At 38.7% G+C, this 25,448-nt stretch overlaps 1 protein-coding gene across 2 annotated transcripts in view; it reads right to left on the reverse strand.

Moving 5' to 3' along the window:
* Positions 1-3,764: 3,764 nt before the first annotated feature.
* Brinp1 (BMP/retinoic acid inducible neural specific 1) overlaps positions 3,765-25,448 on the reverse strand; it is a 201,960-nt gene continuing 180,276 nt past the window's right edge. Inside the window, exon 8 of one of the 2 annotated variants that reach the window (XM_006238272.5) lies at positions 3,765-5,394. In XM_006238272.5, the coding sequence (XP_006238334.1) occupies positions 4,257-5,394 (1,138 nt within the window). In that variant the 3' untranslated portion in view covers positions 3,765-4,256. 2 annotated transcript variants of the gene reach the window in all.

Below are 25,448 nucleotides of genomic sequence, written 5' to 3' on the forward strand. Positions count from 1 at the left end.
CTTGTACTGGTTAGGTGATTAGCCTAGGTGACCTTTCATTTTGAAATAATGAAAATGGCACTAAGCTCATAGTCAGTTCTAAAAACTGAAAAATACCTTTTGCATAATTCCTCATTGCTGAAATTTGAAAGATATTGAAATGTTCCTTTAATACTAAGTATCCTTTTTTGTATATGTTTAGTTGTGTGTTTATTTCTTAATAAAGTAACTATTTTTATCCTAATAATATATATTTCTTTGAATTCTCTTGGCAGTTATTAATAATGCACCATCTAATTTCTTTACTGGTATTTTTTCAAGCATATTTTTACTCATTCCTTTATCTTCTAACTTGAATTTATTTTATTTTATTTTAATTTTACTTTTTAATAAATAACTGGTAACCTGATGAATACTATTTTTAAGTAAAAACATAGTTTATTGTTTAAAATATTTATCTAGACTATTGTCATTTATTCAAAGTATTGTTTTATTTTTTAATACTAATAATTTTCTTCTTATCGGACAATTTTCATTGACCATGAATAATAGCACATCCGGATTAAAACTTTTATTATTTTATTTATTTACATTTCAAATGGTATCCCCCTTCCAAGTTAACAGATTGATTTTATCCAATTACAGTTAATATCGTCTTCCTAAGAAGTTTGTGTTGCTGTCTATTTATGTAGCTGGCTATTTTGATTTTCTCCTTTACTCTCTTAATTTTTGTTTTTCTCCTCTAGTAATTGGTAAGTGCTTTGTTCTGCCTCTATGACATTAACAGTTATTTACTCTTCTCACTTTTGTGCTTTGACATCTTCTCTTGATCATTTATCACCATCTAGTGGATCTGTATTTATATCATGATCATTTTCTTCTTAGAGAAAAGTGAATAGAATAAATTATGAATTATTAACATAATTTTATTTTAGTTTATACAACCAATGAAGGAACAACATATTAGAGATTTTATTATTCTACTAGAATAAACTCAAAGTATGATTGTTTTTGTGTTTGTTAGTTTTACAGACCAACATTTCTTCCACATTGCAAGATGTAGTTTCTATATAACTATTTTAATCTCTGAAGAGAGAATTACTGTTAGTGTGACCCTCTCCTTGCCCTCTACTTTAAAGAGGGCAGATATGCCATGGTCTAGAATTTTCCAATGATTTTATTTGATAGCTAATTAATGGTTTTCTGTGGTTTCCATGGTGATGACATGCTTTGCTGCCAAGCCTTATCCAAATGGGCATTCTGTTCACTCTTGTGTCTTAGCATCAGCATATTAATCAGAGGCTGTAGGTCCTCAGTTGCTGCATCAAATTGGTAAGAAACTAATTGAATTAAAATTTCACACAAAGGCTTCCGGATTTTTTTCCTCACATTTAGAAGGGACATTTTTAGGTCAAAAGGCTCAGAGTTACACTGAAGCAAAAGACAATGGAACTTTACAGAATTGTTTTGTACCATCTGTGCAAAGTGTTTTTCTCTTCCCTTACAATATAGTGTAGTGATTCAATTTTTCCTCTTGAAATTTCCTATATTTCCATAACCTTTCAACACCAAGCACTAAATGTATCTCCAAGATGAAATGACTGACTCAGTATTTCCAAGGTGAAGGGGAATTGGCTCTTCGCACACATACCTTTGGTAAAGACTGATGAGGACCTTCTACTGAAAATCCTAATGCCATTGTGATAAGGATGAGAGGCAGTAGTGTTCTGAAGATGAGGACTGACTAGCAACCTTCCAAGCTCTGCACCTTGCAAAAAGATTTCACTTAAGAGTTAGGAGGAAATCCTTGGAAGTTGGAGGTAAAGGAGAAAAGAAAATGAACTTCAGGTAGTCAGTCTGAAAACTGTTTTGTTCATGACGATTGTAGATAGTTGTTTCTATTTTTCCTGTAGAATTCATATTCTTACTCCTTTAGAAAGGATTTAATTTGAAAATGAATCTTTTATAAGTTGTTATTGTGGCTAGTCACAAATTTGTGTTTTGTTTTCACCCTTCATATGGTCACCATGTTTCTTCTACTAATTTAACTTCTAAATATTTTCTAACATTGACAGTGGACCTATTCTTTCTATACAGTCTTTATTTTTCAGACTGCCAAGCAGAGTCATAGCTTCCTTAGGACTCCTCTTTGCATACCTGACTCCATTAAGACACTCACCTTGGTGTTCTGCAAATACGTGTATATATAATGTGAATGGTATAAAATATGGATTTTTTTAACAGTATTTATATTTTTGACATTTTCATTCATTTACTAGATGTTTAAAATTTGTTTCATAAGTGCCTGGATCTGTTTATGCTCTGGTGATATTCTATAATGCAATTTTTGACATAAAGGATTTTCCAAATAAATGAACAAGTGACTCTTTCAAAAGCCGACGTCTGAAAACCTATACATGTTGTAGGCAGCACAAAATGTAAATGTATGCTAATTCGTACCAAAATGAGAATATTAAAAGTTTAATATGCTGTTTTAGGAAAAACTTTTTTCCCTCTCCTCATTTTCATTCATATTAATCAGAAAATTCTCCTTTTATCAATGGAAGCCCTCCCTTTTCACTTTCAACTATCATGGATAGGTGTGCTGGTCACAGGAGATCTAGGCTGCAGAAAAAGATACTATAAAGGATGCATGAAAGCACATAATAGAAGTCAAGTCAGTGTGTGCTGGGGGTGGGGAATGGGTAAATTATGGACTGATATCCAATCATCAGCTAGCTTTTATAACATAACCTGAGATAAGACTGATACCTTCTCTTTGGTGAAAGCAGCACTGTCAGAGCATGGAACATGGAGCTAAGCAGTTTCTTGTTTAGGGAAATAATCAGTGAACACTGATGACTTAGACCAGAGAACCTCTGTTTTCTGTTGTACACTTTGATGACTCTGCATTTTACTCCAAATGTACAAATGAGGATCCAGATGTCAGAAAAATGCCTCTTGCAAGTAACACTCTTAAGACTGACAAACAATGTCCTCCTAAATGTTCACAAGAACTTTGGGATATGCCTGCCTTCTTGAGTCTCTCATTCTACTAAACCCAACTCCTTCACAAGAAGGGGTAGTATTTATACTGTGTATATATGTGTGATAAGGCCTTGATGCATGTTCACTTGTGCTTGTGAATTATAAATTATCCAAAAGAAATTTAAATGTAGAAAACCTTATATACTCCCATATACTCCAAAATTTCTATTATTACGAATAACACTTGGTCACGGGTAATACTCAAATGAAAACTATCTCTACTACGAAAACATTTCTGAACAATAGAATACTGTATTTCTTTGTGGAGAAAGTAGGTGTAACTTTTTTGTTCACAAAGTCAAATGAATCATTAAACACAATTTTGGAAAAAGAAATCTTTTACCCCTTGGTAAATATTTTTGAATCACAAAATACTGAAGTGTTCAGAAAGCTAAGAAAAAAAATGTGTGTTGGCAAAGGCATAAGAAGATCAGATTCAAACTCTTATGAGGCAGTTATTATGGGGCTATTCATGAGCATGCTGTTTCTTTTTGACCCTGATTTCTAAGCTAAGTAGTTTGAAGAGCTAATATTTATGGTTATTGTTTGTTCTAGAATTGTGTCAGTTTATTTTATCCCCACCCCACCTACGAACCATTTATCACTAGCTTCAGTTTATTGAGACGTAAAGAAGCCATATGGGTAATATTGCCGTGTCGTAGCCCCCCACCCCCACCCCCACCCCCAGCAGAGTGTCAAAAGAATCACAAAGAATTAAGCATAAAAGGGAAGAAATCTTAGCGGAAGAAATATCTTCTTTATCTACGTCCATTTCCTCTCACAAGGAAAAATGGCAGTGTCAGAGGTACATTACATATATCTCTTTCTCTCTCTTTTAGTGTTTAATCTTAGCACCTGCACAGCAGAGGTCTTTACAATTCATTGCATATGATCTCCCCTTCTCCCCCCCCTCTACACAGCACCTGATGCCAAAGAAGCCACCAACTCAAAGCTTCACAAAATTCTGAGATCCTTCTTCATGACATAATATAGAAGTAAGAGACATGCCCCACTGTTTTATACAGCTGCTAGAACACTTTAGCTTTCAACAAATGAAGTATTTTCCTCCTTTCCTTTGAATACTAATTACATTTTACAAATCTGTTTGTGTGTGTGTGTGTGTGTGTGTGTGTGTGTGTGTGTGTGTGTGTCTTTTCTTTTGTTTTACTTTGTTTTATTCTGTTGTATTCCTACAACAGAAGGGAAAGTCCATGGCAAAGGGTCCCGGGTTAGCAGAGTTTGGCTGTCATCTGGTCAGACTGTTTGAGGATCTCAGTGTTGTAGAGGTCCAAGGCATGATTCACCCTGATAATCTCACTGTTGGTCAGCTTCAGGCGGTGCTTCAGCATACAGGAAAACAAGTCCAGCTGGGGTTTTCCTGGGGCCACAGGAGGGGCCAGGCGGTTAATTCGGTCCCGAATGTCCAACATGAGAAGCATCACGGATGAGGAGGAATAGAACTGGCCACCCTGTGTATAGGATTGATTAACCTGTTGCACGGCACTTCGTAAGAGGTCAGCATTGAACCTCAGGCTATACCCGAACACCTGCACATCGGAGATCTTGATGTAGAATTGCCTTTTGGAGGGATCTGACAGGTCCACGGGGCCCTGGCCAGTCTCATTGCGTAGGGTGGGTAGCCGAGTCCGACTACGTAGGTAGATATGGACAGTCTCGAAAAAAGTTTTCCACCGATTGCCCAACAAGAGAGTCCAGTTGTAGCATTGGCTGTTTTGCAGACGGATCTTCTCCCAACGTGGGTAGCCAAATTCCCCAAAGGGCATGTTCCAGCCTTCTGAATGGCTCCCACTGAAGGGATTGACATAGACAAAGAACATAGGGTCCAGGCTGCTGTTTCGCATCTGGCAGATTCGCATGGACATGCCGATCACCATATGGATAAAGTCCATGCGGTTCTTGTTGCTCTTGAGAGTGAGGGACATGCGCTTGCGCCACCGAGGGTCAAAGAACGTATCCAGGCGAATCTCATTGCTGATGAAGGTAGTGTGGACATAGAGGCGTGAATCCATCTTCTGCAACAGGTACTTCAGTTCCAAGTCCTGGAAGTCCAGGTCGGTCTCAAAGCTGATGAACTGCTCACTCCGCTCAGAGTCCACGTTTTGTGGTTCACAGCGGCCTCTATACAGCTTGTAGCCCTTATTGCAGGAGCCACAGAGTGAGATGTTGGCCAGGCTGCACATGGCACAGCTGTTGTTCCCACCTATGATGCATGGGATAGGGCGCTGACACAGTGTGGTGCTACCATGGCACACACAACTCCTCTGGCTTTCCAGGAAGGTTCCCCAGAACCCATTCTCATTGCAGTAGAGAAGTGACTGGACCCTTGCAAGCCACTGCTGAATTGTCCTGTGAAAATGAAGAAAAATGGAAAACGTTAGCTACCATCAATAGGATTGTGAGGTACACCATACATGTAACCTCCCAAAGAATGAAAAGAGGAGATTGGAATTATGGCTTAGTAAAAATCCTTGCCATGTATGTATGAAGATCTAAGTTTTAATCCTCAGTATACATGTAAAAAAAAAAAAAGGAGGCATGGTGGCCCACACTTTTAATCTCAGGTTTGGAAGGCAGATGCAGGAAGATCCCTGAGACTCACTAGCCAACCAGCCTAGCCCAGTTGGAAAGCCTTAAGGATAAGCAGGTTAAATATAAGAGAGAATGTAGATTAAATATCTATTAATAAATACATTGTCATGTCTTGAAGCTGTTATATCACTTTGTACTTTACATATCTAACAGTTTTTTGTGAGCACATATAAAAAAGAGGCATTGGACTAATAGGACATTCATTCATCTCTATCTATTCTATTACACAATAGGTACTGAGAAATTTGACTTAGGGAATAAAGTTTCTAAGCACAAATACACTTTCTGGATGAGAACAAATCATGAAAAGTCTCACACAGGCAAGATTTGTGGAATTCTATGTTTTCTTTCTTTTCATTTGTATTTTTTTATGTCAATATCAGGGGATTCCACACCTTCCATTGATGAAGTTATGGCATGCCCAACCCTGTCAACAAAAATAAGCTTCATCGCACCATATTCTAGAATTCATGTAGCACTTCTTTTTTTAAAAAAATATGAATTTATTTTATGTATATGAGTATACTGTTTTGTTGTCTTCAGACACACCAGAAGAGGGCATCGAATTGCATTACAGATGGTCATTGGCTGGGAACTGAACTCATGACCATTGGAAGAGTACTCAGTGCTCTTATCCACTGAGCCGTCTCTCCAGCCCTCATGTAGTACTTCTATATAGATCATATATCTATATGATTCTCCCAGTGGCACACTTTTGTAATATGCAATAAAAATATGTTATTCTGTTGTCCAGCATTCTAAATTCTCAATCATGTGGCGTTTCTATTGCAAATTATATCTCAAAAACCCCTCTGCATTGCCCATCCATGATGTAAATGTTACCAGTGTCTATACCCAGATTCCAGGCACTAAAATATTTTAATGAAGACAGATCCATGAACCATAAGAAGCAGCAGAAGAATAGATAAAAATATGTAAAGCTGTCAGCCCAGAGGCCTTTCATTTTTCCATGTTTCTTTGGAAGTCACCTCTTGGCTGTCCTCCATGCTACAAATAGTCCTGCATAGCTGTCTAGCAGTCTTTACCATGCACAGGCATTTTTATGCCCAGCTTTTCACTTGAGCTTACCAACAACACCCAGACAATGACATGAGATTCAGGCTTCTCAAGCAAATGGATAAAATCCTGGCTTTTCTGTTCAGTGGGCAATTTCCTTAGCCTTCCCACTAACTCCTCCTACCACACAGGATTGTTGTGAGGATTAGCCAAATTTTTGTGTGAAATATCCTTTCAAATTTGGTAGGAATTAAGGGCTTAGTAAAACTCAGCTCTTATTCTCCCTGCAAAAGGATTATCAAGTTTATATCATAAGAGTGAATACAGAAGCTCCAAGGCCAACTGATGAACCATATGATCATTAAGAAGTGAAGTCTTCTGACATATCAACCTTTCTTTGGGCTTTATCTATCAGTCAGAATTTTTAAAACAGACTTAAATAAAATGTATTAGGACTACATGAAAGGTCTGTGATGACACAGATGATGATGATGATGATGACGACGATGGAGCTCATAATTCATATTCTTGCAGCACTGTGAGAATGAGAAAAGAAGCTCATTTGCACCACACATCCTGTGGTTAGATGTGTTAGCCAACTGTCTGTTCTAGCAATTCTTTTGACTTACAATCACACAATCATAAACCCTCAAAGTCATTGGGAAGATAGGACAGTCTAAACAGAAGAATATGGATATCGTTAATTCAAGCAGAACTGAAGTCAGGGCTAAAAAACAACAACAAAAACCAAACCCATCCTAGAACAGGGAATGAGTCATTTCATCTCTTAAATCCTTGGTATTCTTTGCTAAAATGGGGATAATAAAGTCTGTCTCAAGAGGCTGGCAGAGGGATGCTGTGATATATTTAAACTGCTGAGAAAAGCCTAAGATACAGCAATTATAAAAAAAAATGTAACAGTACACAGTGCTCATATCTCAGAGAATAAGCTCTTCCTTTGAAGGTCCTCAGACACTCTCTAGAATGCTCTGAAGTCTAAAAGAAGCCATTTTGTTGTAGCTATTTGAAAATGGATACTGTTGAAATGGCTGCCTAGCTGACTTGGGATTTAAATGAGTTACTTATCAACTGAGAAAAATGGTGTCATAATTAGCTTCTTGAAACTCTCTACCTGTTTAATCCACAGAACCACCCCCCCATCTGGTAAAAGAAAAAAAAAAAAACCCTGAAAACACCCCAAGGCATTGTGCTTAAACTGTTTGTCTCATTCCTAGTCTCTCCTCTAGACTCTCAGGTTTAGCAGGCAGAGACTTTCTTCCTTCAGCACGTAGCACATAACCTAGCTAGCTTCATAAATGTTTGCTGAATGAATGAATGAAGAATATTAATATTTTCCTTCTTACATTTTATTAACAAAAAGAAAAAAATGAAAACGGAAAACAAACTTCTCTCTGTCCCCTCAGGATAGCAGTATTAGTTTTCCATACCATCCACCCACACAGCCGCAGGCCTCCCTGGTCTCTGCTTCGTGAGACCAATCCTATTACAGCCTGGAGAACAGCAGGCCCAGCTTTTAGGAAACGGAGCAAGAATCATAATGAGCTGTGTGGCTCCCACCTCCCAAATCAGAACATTGAATATTGGGGTATGAGTCATCTGATATTTTTTGTGAGCTGCAGGGGCCCTCCACGCGGCTGCGATTGCGTGGTTACATCTGACAAGAGCTCTATTTCAAAATGTCTCTTTCAAATGGCCCACACTTGCCCCTGTCACTCGCTCTCCAAGTGACAGCACAGTACCCCATTTAGAGTGCTTCTGTTCCCATCTGCAAGGCATTCTATAACCCCGTAGAGCGCCCCCTTTCTCGTGTCTTATCTTTGGGACCCTTTGTAGGGACCTCAGCCCCCACTCCTCCTGTCAATGCTTCATTGTGGCGGCACTCTCAGAATCCTCAGTGGGGGAAATAAAAAGATGAAAGTTCCTGGTGCTGCTGCTACAAGCAAGGGGGCTGCTGGGGAATTAGGATTCCAGCCTTGTCAGGCAGGAGGGACTGGGGACAGAGGCCCTCTGAGACACATTAGCAGGCTGCATGGCACCTGCGTCTCCTGAGCTTGGAATAATTGTGAGGTTGTGGGCTGTATCAAAGGGGGCATTAATGGTACAGCATGAGGAGGCAGAAGGGAAGTGATGTGAAGGAGGGGTGTAAGGAGTGCGAGGCCCAGGAAGGAGGAAACAGAGGGGAAAGGTGGGGTGACAGAGAGGAGAAAGAGACTTCATGTTGGAGATGATGGGCAGAAGGGTACATGGAAGCTACTAAGAAGGGTACATAGAAGATACTAGGCATAATGTGATATGTGATATGCCAGTGTGTAAGATAGAAACAGGTTCAAGGGAGGTTAAATTATTACCAGTTACAAGATCCAGATAACGTAGACAGTGAAGAAACCATGGGCTTGAGTACAGAGAGAGAGACAGAGAGAGAGAGAGAGAGAGAGAGAGAGAGAGACAGAGAGACAGAGAGACAGAGACAGAGACAGAGACAGAGACAGAGAGAGACAGACAGAGAGACAGAGAGAGAGAGGAGGGAGGGGGCACACAGAGACACACAGAGACACAGAGAAAGAACGAGAACAGTGTTATCAGTGATTGCTAATTCCCAATGTCACAGACCATCCTGTTACTTTTCAATCCTTCATTTGAGAAGACTAAAACCTGAAAAATAAGCTCAGCCCATTTTGTGTGTGTGTGTGTGTGTGTGTGTGTGTGTGTGTATTTGCTGATTTTTTAAATATAAGCAACTTCCAACATCAGCTTTAGTCAAAATAATCTTCTATAACTTTTCCATCTCCGCCCAGTTTTCTGAGTAACAAAAAATGTCATTGAAGGTGGCATCCTAAACATATGGAGGGATTCTATGCCTTACCATTATTATGGACCCCTATGTGTAGCATGGATGGTGGTAAGGCACCTTCACATGCACTGTTCCCCTTTGTGTCACCTGTCACCACTGTGGTGTGACAGAAGAAGAGGACTTGAGAGATTAGCATACCTTTTAAATACCAACATTGTACATCTGCTGTGGGCATACTTTGTGAAATAAATCATAATATGATATTAAAACAATAAGGATAACAAACAGGAAGTAGCCATAAGAAGATAAACAAATGGAATGGATGGGGAGATAAAGAGCATTTGGTCATTTAAGAGTCTTTCACTACATCCCTTGCTTCCTCTGAACCTTTCAGGGTCTCTCTTTTCCATTTGGAGATAATCGGGCCTCTCTGATGAATGCACGTAGAAAGGATGGGCACGAGGGGTAGGAGGGGCCGTGATCTATAAATACCTTTTCCCAGGCTAGCTAGTGACAACTGTCTCAACTTTAGGGACAGAGAAACAGCTTAATAGGTCAGTTCTGGATGGGAGGGTCTCACAATGCTCACACAGACCCACTGTTATGCAGTGAGTGTGAGGCAGTAAGAACCATGTTTTAAAATGCTTTTCTCTATCTCTGGGGATCCAGCTACACCATCTTCCATTTGCAGTCAAATCAGTATCTTTCTGTTGGATGAGATACTCAGTTCATTCTGATGGGGGCTGGAATGAACGGAGGGAAGGAGAGAGCTGGATGGAGAGGAGGTAAGAGATAGGGAGGAGGAGAGAAAAGAGTAAAGAGGAGAGCAGGAAGATGCATGTTCACCTCTAAACTAGACAAAAAAATCTGGTACTTGATTGATTAGCACTCACAGTGGCTTCATATACAGTAGGTTGGACTGCAAAAGCAGAGAATTTTTAAGAAAAGCCAGAGAAATTGACAGTTCATCTTCATCACGTTTAAAACTGAATGACACTGCCCCTCCGTTGGTGAGATAGACAGTTAATATTCTATAGTACCTTCTAGGTCACGGCAGTTATCTCTTCATCCTCACGGTCACTCACATGAGGTAGGATTTGCTTCTGAATTCCACGTAACTGATAAGCGTGTTGAGCCAGAGAAGGACTGTCACTCATCCATGGTTACACAGCATAGGCATGGCCAGAGTTCAAGCTTTCTAAATATAATCTCGGCATACTCTCAACGATCACAGTATATATTGCTTGCCCTCCAAGCCCCATAGCGGATATAAACCACTCTCAGCACCCTGGAGACATCTCAGCTGCTTCCCTGTGCTCCCTGTCTTTGCCACAGCCAGGGTGTTCTGGCAACCTGACAGGTCTCCAAGAGACACAGCATGAGTCCCTTGTCATTTGGAGGACAGAGGCTTTGCCACCTAGGGCTTCCCATCCGTTGTTTAAAGGCTCACATCTCTCATTCTGAACCATCAGGCTGGGGAGCCCTGGCTGGGATTCCTAATTCAAGCAACCTCCCTGCTGATTTTAATTGGAGGTTTTGCCTAAGCTGGGAATGCGGTGCCTGGCCTGTGGCATTTTAGGGAAGATCATACAAATCTAGTGCCAAGAGAATGTGGCAGGACACAGGGGAAGAAATCTAGGCTAAAATACAAAACTATAATCTGTAAGGCCTATTTGTTTAATAACAGTGTGTTTTTAAAAGAACAGAAGAAATGAAAAAGGAAGAAAGTAGAATTTCAAATTACTCTTTCATTTATGCCCTGTGTGTTTTCCTAGGTGTTTCTTTGACATTGTAATTGGTATCTAGGTACTCTAGGTACATTCCCATGGTACCATGGAGTATATATTTTGCAGAAGACAGGCAAATACTGGGAGACAAGGACTTATTCCTCGGTGTCTGGTGCGCACTGTTCTTTATATACTTTGCACGTGTGTATGAATGTTTGTGCATGCGTATGTGCATGCATATATGTACTTGTGTGTGTGTGTGTGTGTGTGTGTGTGTGTGTGTGTGTGTGTGTGTGTGTGTGTACAGCCATACTTATGGATGTCCTGAAAGACTGGTGCTCTTCAAACCCACACATGTCTTTAGGGTCAGATGCCAGGAATACTGTTTCATGGCTGTGCCAGTCTCAATTATAACTAGCCATCAGGCCCACTCTGCTCATCAGTTTCCCTGGACAAATATTTACCTTTTAATCATTGCCCTATTTAAGTTCCTTCTATAGCCCTAACAGCCTGTTTGTCCTCAGTTCTTCACATGAGGTCAGAGCCTCATTGAATAGAACATAACAGTGGCAAAGTAATGACCAAAAGGAGAGTTTTACAGTCTCCTGCCATGCTGAGAACATTTTCTAGTTGGAACCGTGGAGTGAAGCTGGTAAATATGCTTGCAGGGGCAGTAGTGAGGGTGAAAGGAGGAAGAGGGCGAGCTAGCTGCAAAGGAAGAATCCTGGTCTTTCAAATTAGGTTGTCAGAATCTTAATTGGGGAGGATTATGAAACAATTTTTGCAATTACACTGTTCTGTGTCTGGAAGGAGGTGACAGGCAACATCAGCTTCATATTCAAACTCTTGAGTTTTGCTTTGGGGAATAGAAGTCCTGAAGACAGATGATGGAAGGAGCAGGAGCAGCTCAGAGATGAAAGAAGGACTAAGAGCAGCAGGTGCTCCTATGCGGATGCTGTCAGAGTCTGTTATTTGTCCTGAGCAGCACAATGGAAGGCTCAGACCAACGTCCTATGGAAGTTAAAAGGGGCAAACCAGAGCCTAGTGGCTTGTTGTAACCTTGAAATGAGGTAGTAATCATGTAGTCAATGGTCTGGGTGAATAACAGGGTACAAATAAGTTAAGGAAGAACTGCACTTGCACTGTCTATTTGACCTTGGATATTTGTCCTTGAGCTTTTTGACAATCACTGGTCCTCCATTTCTTCCATTGGGTATAATCTTGCACCAAGTGGTTTAGTGTGTGTGTGTGTGTGTGTGTGTGTGTGTGTGTGTGTGTGTGTGTGTGTTTGGTGTGTGTGGGTGTACCTACATGAGGGCCCATGAACATGGCAGCTGTAGACTAACCAATATTTTCTCATAAGCCCACCATCTTGTTTTCTGTGACAGGGTCTTCCACTGGGATCCAAAGTCCACTGATTAGTCTAGGCTTACGAGCCATTGAACTCTCTCAGTAGCCACCATTTCTTTGCTTTCTTAGCGATGGGATGACGAGCATGAATTAATAATTTGGACATTGTTTTTTTATGTGGGTGCTAGTGATGCACCCTCTTACCAGACAAGCACTTTAATAATTGAGTCACCCTTCCATCCCCTGAATCACAGTTTTCTTCTCTGCCAAATGAACATAATAACTACCTTGCACTTTGTATTATGAGCTAACCTAAATATACAGAGATTCTGAGAGTTTCTAGCTCAAGGACTTAAAACTTATTACCATTATTGCCATTCGTGAGGGAAATTGTCCCAGGTAAAAATATTCTTCTATGTTATTAAAACAGCCCAACTGATTGCAGTCTAATATTCTAGTTTCACTGTTTGCTCATTTTCCATAGTTCTAATGAACTCTGCCACTAGAATGCTCGCAGAAGAAACATCTAGACTAGATATGGGCATTGTACTCAAAGGACAAAATAATGGTATTGAATCTTAATGAATACATTATTTAACCTTGAACTAATCACTTGTCCTTTCTAAGCTTCTGTTGTCTCTGGTACAGAATGAAATAATAGCATACTCTTTGCAAGGTCATTCTGAGCATCAGATAAGAGAATGTATAGAAGCTCCAGACTTGTAGTAAGTGCACAAGATCTCTTATGAAAACAGTGACTGTTTTCCCCTCGAGTTCACATGTTAAATGGTTCCTTTGAAATCAGTAATTATAGATTGAAAACTACAAGGGAGGAAATATTCAACAAGTACTGGTGGGTCAGTTAACTACTGATATTAAACAATGAAACTTTGAGAGAAACTACTTCTACTCTTCCAAATTAAATCAAATGATGGGAGATCTGTGAAAAGTAAACAATAACAAGGACTAAACAATTCTACAAAAAGTGAAGGCAACTATCTTTAAGGAATTGGAGTAGAGATTTTTTTAGAGCATTTACAACAGACAAAAAATATTGGCTCATGAAAAATGCTAAGATTAAATAATACCCAACAAAAAATGGAATTAAGGACAACACAATAAATTAATGAACCTCCATCCAATAAAAGACTGTATTCACAACTCAAGCCTTGTTCAGATTATTTGTGTCCCCAAATTAATCAATAGAAAGCTCGATTTTCAAAGACATAGTGTTGGGAGGTGGGGACTTTTAGGTGATGGGTCCATGCAAATGCAGTTCTCATGCATGAAGTTAATGTCATGTCCTTAAACTTAGGAAGATCTGTGAGGCCTTCTATTATGAGAAGAGAGTTACAAGGACCAGAAAGTTTTCTTTAGACATTTCTTGGTTTTGGAATACTTGGTGTGCATTACTTGGTTTTGGAATACCAGGCCTCTAGAACACAGAGATTTAACTGCTTATGAGAAACCCAGGCTATGAAAGCATGTCATAGAATATTGAATGGATTAATATACCACATAAAGTACTATAGCTCAGTAAGAACAAGCCACAAGCAAAAACGGAGGCTACGCAAATGACAGAAGCAGACAGTTCATTTTACAAAGTGGTTATTTAAAAAGCTAATAATCCTGTGAAACTCTACTTTTGTTCATCATTAAGATGATATTACCGAAAATTTCAGTAATATACAACTTCGGATGAGCAGCTCAGATAAAATTTAAATTGACCAAAAAAATTTAAGGGAAAGTACTAAATATTGCAAAGGCATATAGCAAATGCAACTTCGCTGTGCAGGACAGGAAAGAAGTAAGTTCCCACAAAGAGAGAAAAGCAAACAGTCTGCTTGAGAATTTATCAAAATGTACATATTAGTATATGTGTAGAAGCAATTCTATCCCTAGAAGTAAACAACAACAACAACAACAAATGTACCCTAAAATATATGCATTGAGATTGCTTCAATATTTATTGCAGTCCCAACCTGGAGGCCACGTAAAAGTCAATCAGTACCAAAATAGCACACAGCGTGGAATCTCCTGGGGGGATGAGCAAACCACAGTTATACAAAACAATAAATGGTCATTTCTAAGAAAAATAAAATGCTAGCAAAGCACCAATGAAGGGTTTGTGCTAATTTCAAAAAGCAGATTTGGACCAATGGAATGGCCCACAAGTTAAAGGTACATGCCACTAGGTTTAACATCTTGAATTCAAGCCCTGAAACTCATGTGTTAGAAGATGGTACTATAACTTCCTCTGGTGCATTTTAGCAATCATAAATGCACACTTCCAAATTATTGTATCAATTAATTAGTTGTACTAATTAGTAATTAATATTTTTATACAAAAACAGAGTAGTCCTATAGTTAACATGCCCATAAAAGACGTGATGGACATGGGGTATTTTAATGTAGATATGATTCAATGTAAATATAGATACATATAGATTAAATGGAGTTAGTGATAGACAATTATTTGTCTATATGAGTAGATATATGTATATATGTGTATACATATACAAATAATTTTGTGTTTATATTATTACTTTTCAAATTAAAACATAATTAAACCATACTTCCTTTTTCCTTCCTTCCCTCTAATCCCTCACATACATCATATGTTCCTCCACTTTGCTCCCTTTGCAATCATGACTTCTTTTCCTTTAATTGCTACACACACACACACACACACACACACACACACACACACAAACACACACCATCATCCTCCGTCTATTTATTGCTACTTGTATGTACATGTATTCAATTCTTCCAACTTGATATATAATTTTTAAATTCCACTGTGTGTGTATGTGCATGTGTTTGTATATATGCATGCTTGTGTACATGCATATGTCATAACCATTATTGCTGGAGTGAGAGGTGGAAGAGAGTCATGTAATTGAAGTGTTTGGAACTGAACATAGGTCCTTGGGAAGAGCAGGAATTGTTCTTAATCTCTGAACCATCTCCCTATATTTTGATCTTATTTATATTTACATATGCAAGTTAGTTGTGAAAAATTTTCTTGTTATACACTTACATCATTTGACCTTTGTGTAAAGATACAATAATTTTATGAGACATTTGCCAAATAATTTATTCAAAATACCCAGAGCAACTGCGTTTAGTAGACAGCACCTGAATCAGGTTTATATCACTATGAAAACTTTCAGGTAATTTGTCTACTTAATACTTATCTTTGATCCTCATACTTTTTGTGTGTCCTATGCTGGGTAAAGAGAGAATTAAAATGTCATTTCAGCATTATGAAAACCTGAGGCTCAGAAGATGAGAAGAGATGGCCAATAGTCATGATTTACTTATCAAAAAACTGAGGTTATAACTCACCAATACGCAGACTTGAAGAATATTTCGGTGTGGGAAACAGCGTGGGAGGATATTTCTGAAGGAAGATTAAAAACAAAACAAAAGAAAGACCTATCCACTAAGATTGTGAGAACTCAGTTCTATTTCTGACTCAATCCCCCGAGCCTCTAGATTCTAATCCAAATGAAAAGCAACTTCCGAGCCTCAGGGAAAGAGAGACAGAGAAAAAAAAGAAACCAAAGACAATATAAAGCAAGTAGAGATAGTTATTTTCTTGTCTTACGTCAGGGAAGTGAGTCAACTGCCCCATTTGCTACAAATGCAGAATGACAAACATTGATAAAAATGAAGAAATTCCTGCCAATCCTGGCCCTGATAAATCCTGCATAGTGCTGTGAATGAGCTTCAGGCACACATCTATCAACCCCTTGTCCTAATTGTACTCCCTTGGGTTACCAGAGTGTTGGAACACATTGCCACTTTTTTTGCTCCATAAATAGATAAGAAATGCCCAAAATACTTCTAGCTCAAAGCTTCATTGCCACATAGTTGGGAAGAAATCCTTAGGCTCCAATGATTGACAGACAGCTGCCCCGGGCTGTGCTGAATTTATTTGTGGACTTGAACCTCTTATTGAATAAGACAGTTTAATACATACTCAGAATAAGTCATTGTCACCCAAATTACAACCTTCAACACACACACACACAAAGACACACACATACACACACACACACACACACACACACATACACACACTCACTTGCTTATACGTGAGATAATTAGTCAAGTTCTCTCAAATAATATTGTTGTTCATTTTTCATTTGTTTGGTTTTGTTTTGTGAGTGGAACTGCTGTTAAGAATATAGTGGTAGAATATCAAAACTGTGAATATAACTGATGCTTGGACAAGATTTGGACCATGAAATAGATGGAAAACTAAAGCTAGAAACATGAGGTGATTTTCCTGAGCTTATACAAATTGTAACTGGAAATCTACAACCCAAATCTTCCCCTTAAGACAGAATTTGCACAATGTCCAAAATAACACTGTTAATCTTCCTTTAAGCTTTCTCCAGAGGAACCGTCACTTTACCTAGATTACTGTGCATTCAAGAAAGGAAATAATCTTATTGTTAGGAGACTGCTGGACACTGGCCCTGAAGACACTAATTTTAAGAGACGGGAAATAACATTATGAGCCCCTCCTCCCACTAAGTTAGGATAAGAGTTTATAGACGTCAAGTACTTCATGCCTTTCTGACAAGAGTCCAGTGATTATTTTCCATGGTGTTCATTCAATTGTAGATGTCATCATAATTAAGAATCTTCAGCAACTTGCAAAATGTTCTGTCTCTCTTCTGGTACCCACACTGCATATACACCCACCGAATACGAAAATTAGAAGTCAGCTTATGGGAAATTATTCCCTATAATCATCCTCTAAGAACGCCAATGAAGGAAAGCAACAATAATTAAAGCAAACAACAAACCATATAGTTGGAATTTAGCTATGGTTTTAAATATTAAAATAAACTCACTAATTTTGATTAAATAAGTTCTAAAGGTCAATTTTATGTTACAAAATGTTTCATCACAGAGTCTATAAGGGATGTGCATCTTTCTCTTGTAACATGGGTTGTTCTAGGAAAACAAACTAATACAAGCCATACTCTCTATATGTATACTTCCTATAGAGACAGAATGCTGGTTATCTTCTTGAATGTTGATAGACTCCACTAGTTCATTTATTAATAGGGTAGAAAAGATACACCATGTTTATGCAACTAGAACTATAGCAGTCAGCAGCTGTCACTCCTGTCCATTGGAAAAATACCTCTTGATACTCAGAGACCCTCTGAACAATGTAGTCATGCTGATCAAGTATCACATGGAGAGGCCCCACATACAAATAGTTGGTCACTAGGGACTCCTTAGACACTCTATGCTAGGGCATCTGTCAGTTGTATACAACTGACTTACTACAGCTTACTACAGGGAGTACAAGTGCTTTGAAAACACAGGCTTGAATGTCTAACCACAGATCGTGAGTTTATACAGTAATTCTTGTTATAAGACTCTAAATATGGGTCAGCTTGTTATAAAAAATAAGTATTCGGAATGGTATAAATACTATGAACTTAAAAGAAAGGTCAGTATATTCTCAGGATCCAATCTCCTCCCACAGTCAATATGATAGGCAGTCACTTCTGCAGTCCTGCATATATATATATATATATATATATATATATATATATATATATATATATATATAAAATACTTTCCAGTCAGAATCACCTGAAACTGTATAAAACATGCTATTCTTTCCTTTGAAGAGAAACAGACTGTTCAATTACTGCACAGTAGCAAATATGAGCTTGAAGTACATCACAGAAAATAACAAGGGAGTTATAACCTGGGTCCTATAACTGCATACAATAAAAAGAAACTTAGATGTGCATTTTTCCCCATAAGTTTTAATAGAAAAGAGCATACTCTGGCCAATTCTTAAATTTTTATCCCTGAGGAATAAGCACTTCTAATCACAACCAGATTCAAACTCATGGACATTGTAAGATTTTGCATCTGTCATTTTGGCCTCTTTATTGTGTGGTAATTCATCATATAGCAATACAAGCTAATTCTCTTATACTCTAATCAAGACATTTCTCTATTCTATCTTCTTATATCCTTTAATACAATGAAGGGATTAAGTTAGGTCTTTCAGGTTTCCTTCCAGGAATAACACATGGATTTATAATTTGAGGTCATTTGGCACTTTGGATGTCATTAAATAGGTTAGATTTCAAGTAGCACAGAAATAAAGGCATCTACTCTCTTTTTCATCACTTCAGTGCTTCTTCAGATAAAGTCTATGGTGTCTCATCTTAGCAGACATTCACTAAAGATTTCTTGAATTAAGGATTAAATGGAGGAAAAAATGAAGATTCATTATAAACATTAATATAAATCATTTTGGGGCAAGTTCAGGGGACCAGACCCATTCAAGATAGCCATAGGAGTCATATGCTATAATCGTGAGTGAGTCATTAACTGAAGTTAACTATGTTTTATTTTTCCCTCTAAGAGGGTAGAAGTAACATTGCTTATTTTTCCACAAGTTATTGTAAAGAATAGATACAGCTGTCAATGTATGAAGCTCTTTACAATGCTGAAAATGACCTATATTGGAGGGTCTTGTCTTGGCAATAGTTCTTTCTTCAAGATTTGAAATGGCACCAAATTAATTCAGATAAATTTATTCCAAAATGGTACTAGAGATGGGTCCCTTCCTGATGTCACATCAGCAGCTGCAAGTTGGAAGTCATGCCACCTGTCAGTTGAGATGCTACCAGAAAAAATACAACGCATTAGCAACCACTTATGCAAAGGGTTTGAACTTTTCTGCCTCAGAAACACTATATGGAGAATGGGTTTCTCTGTTGACAAGAAAGAAAACCACATACTTTGACAGCTAGGACAATCAACATGCTGTAGGATACTCTTTCGTCTGGGTTTAGTGTCTTTGTCTAAGACTGTGTTTGGGAAACACTTAGATTTTTTTCACTTCTCTGTTTAGTTTTCCTTTTTAAATTACTAGTATATAAATTTACTGTGTCATAGAATAATGGACATTACCTCCTGCTTTTCTCCCTTTCCTTAAGTAAAGTAAGAATTCACTTTACTTAGCCATTTTTGTGTCTTCTATACCAAGTACATGTACTAAGGTGAAACTGTATGTGTAGTAATAAGTAGAGTCTTCCAACAAAAAATTTATGGGGCTTTAAAAATCAACTATATCTGTATCACAAGGACCTAGGATGCATCCAGATTACTCTCTTAGATACACCCTGGGTTGTTCTAGTCACATATGTTGAAGTGGTTTCAGATGACTATGTCTCTCTTTGTGGTCAAACAAGTGTTAACACTCATGTCAAGAAAGGAATGGAATATAAATCCTGTAAACCCACAAGGCAGCCTATTGTTTTTTTTTTTTAAGGTTGTCATTCAAATGACTTCCAGAGAATGCTATTAAAATACAATTTCCCCTCTATTTTTCTCTCACAATTCCTTTCTACCACTAAAACAACAAAATTATAACTCAATGTAAAAATGTTTAATCCATGGATAAGTCCCTTCCAGAACAGATATCTAACAGTAACGCCAACTGGAAAAAGGACTAATATGTATTGACCTGTTTTTTAGATTTTTTTAGATTACACATATAATCTACATATCTTAGTCATCCTCACAGTGGTCCTGTGAAGAGATTTCTGCCATTATATCATTTTATAAGTAAGAATAGTTAGGGCCAAAGGACATATAACTCATAACTTAGTAAAATTGAACATAAATGGTTAAAAAGCCATGCACTGAATAAATTTCAATTTTTGTAAACCATTATCCAGATTTCTGATTTCCCATTTTTAGCAGATATAATTTACTTTTTCATAAGTAAATAAGTAAATGTTTTCTTAAGTAGGAAAATTCTTCCTACCATGGAAAGTTCAAATATTATCTCTCAACTTCCATTTCAAAGTTTCGTTCCATTAGTTCAGTAAATGTATTATCCTGTAGCAGGCATACTACCTAAGGCTGAGGATGTATTGGCTGAGAAAAAAAAAAACAAAATAGAAAAAATCCCACTAGAATCTGTGCCCTCGCAGAAGTTAGAGTCAAAGGGGGGGAAGTCTGGAGTGGAGCAGCTATTTGCAAATATATAGAATGGCATGCAAAGTGCTGTAAAGGCACACAATGGAAAATTGTGAGTCAATACACTGGCCAACTATTCCTTAGAAACTACGGATTAAGGAACTGGCAAGATCACTTAATCTCTAAACTGTTTGGAGTTTGAATTCTCCCAGAATCAACTTAAAAATCCAGGTGTAGCAGTGAATGCCTACAATCTCAGATCTGGAAAGACAGGGATAGGAAAGCTTGCTGATCAACATGTCTAGTCAAATCACTGAGATCCAGGTTCAAGGGCAGGCCCTGTCCCAAGAAAATAAGGCAGAGAGTTATAGAAGACATCCTAGATTGGCTTCTTGCTATACCTGTGTCATTCATACTTGTGGCTACATGTGCTCCATAAAACATGAACACATACACAGAAATACAGCCACATGCACACACACACACACACACACACACACACACACACACCACACTTAGTTTATTTTAGTTTTCTTAAAGGGTTTGATCTCTAGTAGTTCAACTGTATTCCAGACTGTGATCATGCTTCTAAGAGTTTATGGGTTGCTGCCGCTGCAGAGAGCCCCTGGGCAGCACCCCACGAGCGAACCTGAGCCTCGGGACCACAGGTAAGACCAACTTTTCTGCTGCAAGTAAGCTGCCTGGTGAGCTTGGGACACACGGAAGCAGAATTTCTCTAGGACCGGGCACGTTCTGTGTTTACCGGAAGTCCCACACCCGCGGATCCCGGCCCGCAGCAGCTCTCTGCTCCCAGACCCGGTGAGAGAGAGACCCAACCGCCTGGTCAGGTGGGCACTCCTGAGGCTGCAGAGTGGAAGAGACCACCAACACTGCTCACCCCTGCCCACATCCCTGGCCCAAGAGGAAACTGTATAAGGCCTCTGGGCTCCCGTGGGGGAGCGGCAGGACCCCTGCCAGAGACACCGCCAGAACCTGAAGGAAACAGACCGGATAAACAGTTCTCTGCACCCAAATCCCGTGGGAGGGAGAGCTAAACCTTCAGAGAGGCAGACAAGCCTGGGAAACCAGAAGAGACTGCTCCCTGCACACACATCTCGGACGCCAGAGGAAAAAGCCAAAGACCATCTGGAACCCTGGTGCACTGAAGCTCCCGGAAGGGGCGGCACAGGTCTTCCTGGTTGCTGCCGCTGCAGAGAGCCCCTGGACAGCACCCCACGAGCAAACCTGAGCCTCGGGACCACAGGTAAGACCAAATTTTCTGCTGCAAGAAAGCTGCCTGGTGAACTCAAGACACAGGCCCACAGGAACAGCTGAAGACCTGTAGAGAGGAAAAACTACACGCCCGAAAGCAGAACACTCTGTCCCCATAACTGACTGAAAGAGAGGAAAACAGGTCTACAGCACTCCTGACACACAGGCTTATAGGACAGTCTAGCCACTGTCAGAAATAGCAGAACAAAGTAACACTAGAGATAATCTGATGGCGAGAGGCAAGCGCAGGAACCCAAGCAACAGAAACCAAGACTACATGCCATCATCGGAGCCCAATTCTCCCACCAAAACAAACATGGAATATCCAAACACACCAGAAAAGCAAGATCTAGTTTCAAAATCATATTTGATCATGATGCTGGAGGACTTCAAGAAAGACATGAACACACTTAGGGAAGCACAGGAAAACATTAATAAACAAGTAAAAGCCTACAGAGAGGAATCACAAAAATCCCTGAAAGAATTCCAGGAAAACACAATCAAACAGTTGAAGGAATTAAAAATGGAAATAGAAGCAATCAAGAAAGAACACATGGAAACAACCCTGGATATAGAAAACCAAAAGAAGAGACAAGGAGCTGTAGATACAAGCTTCACCAACAGAATACAAGAGATGGAAGAGAGAATCTCAGGAGCAGAAGATTCCATAGAAATCATTGACTCAACTGTCAAAGATAATGTAAAGCGGAAAAAGCTACTGGTCCAAAACATACAGGAAATCCAGGACTCAATGAGAAGATCAAACCTAAGGATAATAGGTATAGAAGAGAGTGAAGACTCCCAGCTCAAAGGACCAGTAAATATATTCAACAAAATCATAGAAGAAAACTTCCCTAACCTAAAAAAAGAGATACCCATAGACATACAAGAAGCCTACAGAACTCCAAATAGATTGGATCAGAAAAGAAACACCTCCCGTCACATAATTGTCAAAACACCAAACGCACAAAATAAAGAAAGAATATTAAAAGCAGTAAGGGAAAAAGGTCAAGTAACATATAAAGGGAGACCTATCAGAATCACACCAGACTTCTCGCCAGAAACTATGAAGGCCAGAAGATCCTGGACTGATGTCATACAGACGCTAAGAGAACACAAATGCCAGCCCAGGTTACTGTATCCAGCAAAACTCTCAATTAACATTGATGGAGAAACCAAGATATTCCATGACAAAACCAAATTTACACAATATCTTTCTACAAATCCAGCACTACAAAGGATAATAAATGGTAAAGCCCAACATAAGGAGGCAAGCTATACCCTAGAAGAAGCAAGAAACTAATCGTCTTGGCAACAAAACAAAGAGAATGAAAGCCCACAAACATAAACTCACATCCAAATATGAATATAACGGGAAGCAATAATCACTATTCCTTAATATCTCTCAATATCAATGGCCTCAACTCCCCAATAAAAAGACATAGATTAACAAACTGGATACACAACGAGGACCCTGCATTCTGCTGCCTACAGGAAACACACCTCAGACACAAAGACAGACACTACCTCAGAGTGAAAGGCTGGAAAACAACTTTCCAAGCAAATGGTCAGAAGAAGCAAGCTGGAGTAGCCATTCTAATATCAAATAAAATCAATTTCCAACTAAAAGTCATCAAAAAAGATAAGGAAGGACAATTCATATTCATCAAAGGAAAAATCAACCAAGATGAACTCTCAATCCTAAATATCTATGCCCCAAATACAAGGGCACCTACATACGTAAAAGAAACCTTACTAAAGCTCAAAACACACATTGCACCTCACACAATAATAGTGGGAGATTTCAACACCCCACTCTCATCAATGGACAGATCATGGAAACAGAAATTAAACAGTGATGTAGACAGACTAAGAGAAGTCATGAGCCAAATGGACTTAACGGATATTTATAGAACATTCTATCCTAAAGCAAAAGGATATACCTTCTTCTCAGCTCCTCATGGTACTTTCTCCAAAATTGACCATATAATTGGTCAAAAAACGGGCCTCAACAGGTACAGAAAGATAGAAATAATCCCATGCGTGCTATCAGACCACCACGGCCTAAAACTGGTCTTCAATAACAATAAGGGAAGAATGCCCACATATACGTGGAAATTGAACAATGCTCTACTCAATGATAACCTGGTCAAGGAAGAAATAAAGAAAGAAATTAAAAACTTTTTAGAATTTAATGAAAATGAAGATACAACATACTGAAACTTATGGGACACAATGAAAGCTGTGCTAAGAGGAAAACTCATAGCGCTGAGTGCCTGCAGAAAGAAACAGGAAAGAGCATATGTCAGCAGCTTGACAGCACACCTAAAAGCTCTAGAACAAAAAGAAGCAAATACACCCAGGAGGAGTAGAAGGCAGGAAATAATCAAACTCAGAGCTGAAATCAACCAAGTAGAAACAAAAAGGACCATAGAAAGAATCAACAGAACCAAAAGTTGGTTCTTTGAGAAAATCAACAAGATAGATAAACCCTTAGCCAGACTAACGAGAGGACACAGAGAGTGTGTCCAAATTAACAAAATCAGAAATGAAAAGGGAGACATAACTACAGAATCGGAGGAAATTCAAAAAATCATCAGATCTTACTATAAAAACCTATATTCAACAAAATTTGAAAATCTTCAGGAAATGGACAATTTCCTAGACAGATACCAGGTATCGAAGTTAAATCAGGAACAGATAAACCAGTTAAACAACTCCATAACTCCTAAGGAAATAGAAGCAGTCTTTAAAGGTCTCCCAACCAAAAAGAGCCCAGATCGAGACGGGTTTAGTGCAGAATTCTATCAAACCTTCATAGAAGAACTCATACCAATATTATCCAAACTATTCCACAAAATTGAAACAGATGGAGCCCTACCGAATTCCTTCTACGAAGCCACAATTACTCTTATACCTAAACCACACAAAGACACAACAAAGAAAGAGAACTTCAGACCAATTTCCCTTATGAATATCGCTGCAAAAATACTCAATAAAATTCTGGCAAACCGAATTCAAGAGCACATCAAAACAATCATCCATCATGATCAAGTAGGCTTCATCCCAGGCATGCAGGGATGGTTTAATATACGGAAAACCATCAACGTGATCCATTATATAAACAAACTGAAAGAACAGAACCACATGATCATTTCATTAGATGCTGAGAAAGCATTTGACAAAATTCAACACCCCTTCATGATAAAAGTCCTGGAAAGAATAGGAATTCAAGGCCCATACCTAAACATAGTAAAAGCCATATACAGCAAACCAGTTGCTAACATTAAACTAAATGGAGAGAAACTTGAAGCAATCCCACTAAAATCAGGGACTAGACAAGGCTGCCCACTCTCTCCCTACTTATTCAATATAGTTCTTGAAGTTCTAGCCAGAGCAATCAGACAACAAAAGGAGATCAAAGGGATACAGATCGGAAAAGAAGAGGTCAAAATATCACTATTTGCAGATGACATGATAGTATATTTAAGTGATCCCAAAAGTTCCACCAGAGAACTACTAAAGCTGATAAACAACTTCAGCAAAGTGGCTGGGTATAAAATTAACTCAAATAAATCAGTTGCCTTCCTCTATACAAAAGAGAAACAAGCCGAGAAAGAAATTAGGGAAACGACACCCTTCATAATAGA

Source organism: Rattus norvegicus, chromosome 5 (genome assembly GCF_036323735.1).
Source record: "Rattus norvegicus strain BN/NHsdMcwi chromosome 5, GRCr8, whole genome shotgun sequence".
Taxonomy (NCBI): domain Eukaryota; kingdom Metazoa; phylum Chordata; class Mammalia; order Rodentia; family Muridae; genus Rattus; species Rattus norvegicus.